General features: G+C 41.9%; 1 protein-coding gene across 1 annotated transcript in view; it reads right to left on the bottom strand.

Moving 5' to 3' along the window:
- Positions 1-20: 20 nt before the first annotated feature.
- The window catches only part of LOC138007082 (proliferation marker protein Ki-67-like), a 26357-nt gene continuing 18877 nt past the window's right edge, over positions 21-7500 (bottom strand). Inside the window, exons 4-6 of the mRNA XM_068853800.1 lie at positions 5187-7500; positions 4357-4408; positions 21-4264 (exon numbers count right to left, since the gene is read on the bottom strand). The exon at positions 5187-7500 is cut by the window's right edge and continues 587 nt beyond it. Coding sequence (XP_068709901.1) covers positions 1452-4264; positions 4357-4408; positions 5187-7500 — 5179 coding nt within the window. The 3' untranslated portion in view covers positions 21-1451. The remainder of the gene's footprint in view (positions 4265-4356; positions 4409-5186) is intronic.

Genomic DNA, 7500 nt, shown 5'->3' with positions numbered 1-7500 from the left:
GTTATTTGCTGCACCGTAAAGCCTTTGAAACTGAAGTAATAACTATATTTACTAAAATATGAACGAGCTACCGCACTGAAAAACCTTCACGTTTGCAGCTTGATGTGCTCTGTTTAAAACTGTTGTTGCCTTTCACAGTCAGCACTTTTGTAAGTGGTTATCTGATATATTCTGCGTTTTTCTTTGACTCGTCCATTTAAGTGAATTTGTAGCCATCTTGCGGCATTTTGTTAAGCCAAGTGAAAATCAGCAGCGTTAAATGAGTTATGTAACGATTCCGGTATATGTTGAGAAGATTTGAGAGCCTAATGTGGACTTCATTACCTTTCTATATTATTGAACCAATTTGCGATAAAATTGACAAAGTTCTTCGGCAGAAGGCTACTTAAAAACCTTCTTTCTAACAACAATCTAAAAACTATTCCCGCCACTCGAGTATGGTTATAAAAATTTCGTTTCCACTTGTGGAAAACGGCGCACATATTGCGAAGACTATTTACAAAGCCAGCCATCACAACATTCGTACTAGCTTTTCATGGCGCTCTTATCTCTGAACTGTGATTAACCTGGCTAGTTTCTCAGTCAATCTTGACTATCAAAAACATTGAACTCAACATACGAATCATGCTTATTGTGTTGGAATGTCTTTTGGGCGTGATCTTTTTCTCTCATTCGTGACGTGTAACTGTGCTTACCACTTTTCTTTCGGAAGTAAAAACTAACGGTAAAAGGGCGCAACGTTTCGACCGAACTTCGTTCATTATCAATCTAAAAGTGAAGATAAAAATTTAGCATAAGTATAAATATAAAACAAAGTAAAAGTATGTAAAGTATGAAAATGTAAAAAAAAAAAGGTGTTCACAAAAAATGCAAGGATAACCTAATTAAAAATGATTAAAAAAACTCTCGCACGAATTGACTCTGACTGTTCATTGAGACTTGGTCTCAGTTCATTAAAAAAAAAACATTTCATAAATGAGACAGTCACACTTGTTCTTGCACTTTTTTAAGATGGTAAAATTATTGGTAAGATCATTGTTCCACACGGAAATGTTCTCCAATAGAGGAAGACGCATTCTTGTGCTCGTTTACGCGTTGATGCAAATGCCGCCGCGTGTAACCAATATAACCTGCATCACACAGGTCACATTTAAATTGGTAAACAAGGGATTGTTGGTTGACAATAGACGGCTTGACTTCGCGCGGTTTCAGCCGATTTTGTACGAACACAACTCAAAGATCTGACCCGGAAAATTCAAGTGACGATCCAGCCCACGTTTGTTAGCCACAAGATCAAACAACATCTGAAATCAACCCGCCTATTGTCAACCAAAAATCACTTTTGATCCATGTTTTTACCTTCACTTTTAGCTTGACAATGACCGAAGTTCGGAAGAAACATCGCGCCTTTTACCGTTAGTTTTTACTTTAAATTGCCTTAAAAAAAAACTTCACTTTCGAGAGCTTAATTTCTCTTGGATCCGAGTGCTTGAGCGGGTTGTTCTCTTGGGTTCGGGAGCGTTGGAGACGCTGGAATCGTCCTGACGCCTTTTGTTAGTGCCACCCGTCTTAGGAGCAGTAACTTGACCCTCCTGTTTGTGCTTGGCTTGTTTTGTGGTCCTCTTCGGTCCTTTATCTTGCGGTTGACATGAAACTGTTTCTGTCAGTTGCCGTTTTGAAGGTTCTCTCACGGTGGAAATCTCTTTCTCAATGCCTTTGTCTTCTGCTGGCACAGTATCCTCTGCATTACTACTGCGAGTTTTCCTTCTGGTGGATGAGACGTTCCTCTTTGCGTTGGCACTTTTACTGCGTGTGTTTCTTGTTGATTTAGCCTCCTCCAACATACAATCCTCAAGCTGAATTTTTCTTTCTTCCTCTGCGGTGACATTCTTGGCCCGACTGCTTCTCGTTTTGGAAATGACACTCTGTTCGGTATCTCTCTTACGCATACTGCTCCTTGTTTTGACCGCAACCAAACCGCCATCTTCTCCTTTCGCGCTGGTAGTGTGAAGCTCGTCGGTACCACTTTTGTTGCGTTTCCTTCGTGTTGATTTAGTTTCTTCTAAAGCATTGTTTCTTTGCTCGGCATCCCAATCTTTCTCCGACAGGTTCTCCTCATCACGAAGGCTCTTTTTCATTCTGCTTAATGAAGTATCCCCGTCAATCTTTTCGCGAGTTCTTAGTGTTGTCTTGGCATCCTCCAAACGCGAACTCTCCTTCTGGGTTTTGTCGCTCAAATCTACGTTCATTACCTCCACCGCGCGACTTCTTGTCTTTCTTAAATTCATGATATGCTCACTCTTTTGAAGATTGTTTGAGAGGGGAGTGTTTCGTTTCGTTTCTGAATTCTCCAAAACAGAGCTGTCTTCTTCCACAATGTTACACGTACGTCGCGACCGTCTGATTGGAATGTTAAGAGATGTTTCATCAACATCTCTTTCAGCAACATAAATGTGTGTCGCAGTGGTCTTTTTAAAAGACACGATGTCTAGTGAAGAAGCATCCTGCCTTCGCCTATTTCGTGTGGAGCGTGCTTTCACTGGGGCTCTAGCGATTTTTATTTTCTTCCCCGTTCCTGAGCGGGTCTTCGTTATTTCCTCTGTACTTGAGTCAAATGAAGACTCTGTTTGGCTTGAAACGAACTTTCCAGGGAGAGAACTTTTCAAAGGTGGTATGGCCTCAGTCTTCATCTTATTACCGCTTCTGGTTCGTATTTGACTATGAGATGCTTGATCTTCAGGAGAGGAAATGGAAATTGAACGAACAGGAGATGGAACTTCAATAATGGGATCAAGCTGCGTCCGTTTAAAAACAAATGGCTCAGGTGTGGTCTGCGCAACAGCCACTGATTTTCGCTTCTGTCTTGAAGTCTGCTTTTTCACTACGGCCTTGGGATGAGAAAAGACATTGCGGGTATTTGCCAATCTCGTGCGACGGGATCGCTTGGGCAATGGCTCTGTCAAATCCTGTGGAGCACTTCGCTTTGCTCTTGTAATCCCTACTAAAGGTCGAACATCAACATCAACGAGCTGATTAGCTTCACTCATTTTGTTCTCCGGAGAGGTTAAATCGATGACTTGCTCAAAAGCCACAGTCACATCAGTCGAATCATCGCTCAATTGAGACCGGTCTTCTTCAACAGCCTTGGCATCAAATAACTCCGAGTTAAAATGTTCCTCCTCATCATCAACACTTGAAGAGGATTTTGGTGTTTTCATTAGGACCCTTAGACCAACAAAATTAGGACTCTTCAGATCTTTGACATTCATCATTTCCTTTATTCCATCAAGTTTTGGACTCACGATGGCTTTCTCTTTATCTTCTGGGGTTCGCAGTAACCTTGCTACTCCTTGCAAGCCTTCGCTCTTTCGCGAATAACGTTTAGGCTGTGGTTTTGGCGATGCGAACATGTTTGGCACAAAGAAATCTTCATAATTTTCGACAGCATTGTTATGTTTCGTTGATTTCCTCGCGTTCTCAATCCTTTTTCTGGAATTCCCAATGCTCTTTCGAAGAACTGTTTGAACGTCACCAGAAGAACGCAAGGATGGAGTTTTACTTGGTTCTATTGATGTCTGGAAATTAGATTGTTCGGTCTCGACGACTTGGCTGGACACAACTGATGCCGGGATCATATCGGAACGAAGGGAAGGAGTGCGAGAAACTTGAATTGGTGGTACCATCTTGATTGACACAACATCCTTAACTGAATGGCGAAGGGAAGGTGTTCTACTGAGAGCCACTGGCTGCACCAATTCAAGCGATTCTTGTGGAGTTGTGTTGACGGGCGTTGCTATTTCAACAGCTATAGTGTCCTTTCCAGGTCTTGTTAATGAAGGTGTTTTCGTCGGGATTAAGGCTTCTTCCATGGGCAATTCCTCATCAGATGGGCTAACTGAATTTGGAGGGTCTTCAATCGATTCCACCCGTCTAATGTCACATGGTGGTGTGAAAAACATCTCTGGAATTCCATCGAGGTCTGTTATTGGAGTGCCACGTTTGCGTCGCCCATTAGTGGCCTTTGCTAAACTAGATAGCCAATTGCCAGCTTTCTGTTTTTTCGAAGATCTCTTGGCGGGTAGCTGATCAGCAGGTGGTGATTGGAACAATTCTGATAAACCCTGAAAGTCTTCTAATTGAGTTTCACGAGTTTTGACTCCCCCCACTGCAAGGGCCAGACTTGACATCCAGTGGCTTCTTTTCCTTCGAGGACTCCTGGTGCTCATCTCACTTTCCACCTGGTTCTCTTGGCTTTGAAGGGTACCTTCGATAAAATAATAAGTGCTTAAGCATTACTGATGAAAACCAGTTTCTTCTACAAAAAAAAACCAGTCCTTTTTTCCTGTAAATACCTACCCAACTTAGTCATAGCAGCAACACCAGTAATCGAGGCAGCTTTGGGCTTTGTCTAAACACAAAAATATATGACATCTTATTAACCAGCAAACATGTATCAAGCAGATTACTCTTTCAGTTGTTTCATGCCTTCGCGTGCATATGTCCAGGAGGCAAAAGGAACTTTAAAGTGTCGAGTCTTTTAGCGCTGAGGCAATAATTATTGGGGACACTAAACTGAAATCAACAAATTAACGCAAATCAAATCAAATGTTGGTTTTTGAGGACAGGTGAAAACAGGAGTACCCGAAGAAAAATTTCTCAGGGCCTGAGTAGAGAACAGAAAAACTCAACCCACAAATGACTCTGAGTGTGGGAAATCCAACCCGGGCCACACTGATGGGAGGAGAGTGCTCTCACCACTACGCCAGCCCTGCACCCCAGTTAACTGTGAAGCGAAGCACGCAGGAAGTTAGGAGAGAAACAAGAGAACAGTAAAAGTTGCCGCTCTGCTGAGAGCTTTTTGTGCGCTCTCCAGAATTCCAAGACTTCATAGCAATATACTACGTGGTGAGATCAAATCCTGCTCATCTGAACACTGGCCGGATTTGTCTCCGGAAGTATCAAACTCAGGTGAGAACGTGAACAAGATTATGAACCAAGGTCGCCTACTCTGGGATGCATTGAATTGTTTGGCATGTAAAAAAATATTGGACGATATTTTTGTACAGTATGATTACATGGTAAGGAGAAGCCACATTTTATAGGTAACACCACCTAATATGTATGCCAGGCTCCAAAACCGACAAGAAAACTGGTAAATTAGAGCTGTAATTTCTGTCTTTTCTTACCTTGGCGACTTCATTCATAACAGAAGTCTTTTTTGCTCTTTTCACGATCTCAGCATATGTTGGTTTCCGCAACGCCTTCCTTGTAGCTGACACAGAAAAAGACTTATGACGAACTGCTCGCAATGTAGGCATCGAGTGGATCTGTTTACGGACTGGGGTGGCTAAACGGTGACGAGTTGCACGTAGCTTAGGTTGCGTGGGAATCTCTTTTCTGACTGGGGTCTTTACGGCTCTCTGTGTTCCACAGTCCTTTTCATCCGAAAGCGAAAGTTTCCTTTTCTTGGGTTGAGTAATCATTGGCGCCTCATCTTCGCTTCTCTTTCTCTTTGACGATTTATTGGAAGTCTGCTTTAATGCAGGTAAACCATTATTAATAGCTTTCTTCACAGGACTGGGCAAACTTTTTTTAGTTGGTTTTAATTTCTTTCCCTTAATAATTTCAATTTGGAGGTCCAGCGGCATCGTTTGCTTTCTCTCTCTCAGCTTTACACCAGCTTTGATTTCATCTTGAAGATGTGCATTCATTGATTTTACAGTCTGACGCAGTTGAGGTTTCGACTCAATCTCCTTCTTAACAGGGGTAGCTAATTTTTTCTTGGTCTCCCTTAACCTTGGCCGTGCCTGGAGGTCCTTTTGCAATGGCGAGGGCAGTTTCTTTTTGGTTTGTCGAAGCTGCATTCCATCGGCAATCTGCTTCCTTAAGGGTGTATTTATCTTCTTTTTGGTCTTTCTTAGCTGGATTTCACCTGCAATCTCCATCCTTAAGGGGGTATTCATCTTCTTTCGAGTCTGTCTGAGCTTGATTCCATTCACAATCTCCCTCCTCAAGGGTGTCTTCATCTTCCTTTTTGTCCTTCTCAGTTGGATCCCATCTGCAATCTCCTTCCTTAAGGGTGTATTCATCTTCTTTTTGGTCTCTCTAAGCTGGATTCCATCAGCAATCTCCTTCCTTAAGGGTGTGTTCATCTTCTTTTTGGTCTCTCTAAGCTGGATTCCATCAGCAATCTCCTTCCTTAATGGGGTATTCATCTTCTTTTTGGTCTCTCTAAGCTGGATTCCATCAGCAATCTCCTTCCTTAAGGGGGTATTCATCTTCTTTTTGGTCTCTCTAAGCTGGATTCCATCAGCAATCTCCTTCCTCAAGGGGGTGTTCATTTTCTTTTTGGTCTCTCTTAGCTGGATTCCATCAGCAATCTCTTTCCTTAAGGGTGTATTCATTTTCTTTTTGGTCTCTCTTAGCTGGATTCCATCAGCAATCTCTTTCCTTAAGGGGGTATTCATTTTCTTTTTGGTCTCTCTTAGCTGGATTCCATCAGCAATCTCTTTCCTTAAGGGTGTATTCATCTTCTTTTTGGTCTCTCTAAGCTCGATTCCATCAGCAATCTCTTTCCTTAAGGGTGTATTCATTTTCTTTTTGGTCTCTCTTAGCTGGATTCCATCAGCAATCTCTTTCCTTAAGGGTGTATTCATCTTCTTTTTGGTCTCTCTAAGCTCGATTCCATCAGCAATCTCTTTCCTTAAGGGTGTATTCATTTTCTTTTTGGTCTCTCTTAGCTGGATTCCATCAGCAATCTCTTTCCTTAAGGGGGTATTCATCTTCTTTTTGGTCTCTCTAAGCTGGATTCCATCTGCAATCTCCTTCCTTAAGGGGGTATTCATCTTCTTTTTAGTCTGTCTGAGCTGGATTCCATTCACAATCTCCTTCTTCAAAGGTGTATTCATCTTCTTTTTAGTCTTTCTCAGTTGGAATCCTCTTGCAATCTCTTTCCTTAAAGGAGTGACCATTCTGTTTTTCACATCCTGCACCTCAGAGTTTGCCAAGTCTTTATTCTGATCACTGCACCATTCTCCTCCGTCATTTTCGTCTTCTTCAGAAGTGTAGTCATCACTATCCAATATAGTTTCATCTTCTTCTTCTTCAATATCATCTGAACTGACTAACCATGACTGACATTCAGGAACTGTAAGATCAACAGGAAAGCCAGGACTTGTACCTGCAAGTCTCAAAGATGTTCGTCTATTCCCACTTGGTGTGCTTACTTCAAGGGTAGATTCGTTTAATTCACCAAGTTCTGAATTTCGAGGAAGTTGTTCGATTTCTTGAAATTCTTGGTTAGGTTGACAAAACTCTAGAGAATGAGGCCTTATATCCTTCAAAACATCTTTTATATTCATTTGATGCTCTGGACAGCTAGGGCTCCTACGTGCTGATCTCAAAGATGATCTTCTACTTCCAGTTGGTGTGTTTATCTCGTGTATAGATTCCCTTAAATCCTGATCATCAAAAGTTCTTGAAATGGAAGAAGTTTCAGGA

The sequence above is a fragment of the Montipora foliosa genome, chromosome 6, assembly GCF_036669935.1.
Source record: "Montipora foliosa isolate CH-2021 chromosome 6, ASM3666993v2, whole genome shotgun sequence".
NCBI lineage: Eukaryota > Metazoa > Cnidaria > Anthozoa > Scleractinia > Acroporidae > Montipora > Montipora foliosa.
The sequence above is the reverse complement of the archived record's forward strand: the minus strand, read 5'-3'. Positions and strand labels throughout refer to the sequence as shown.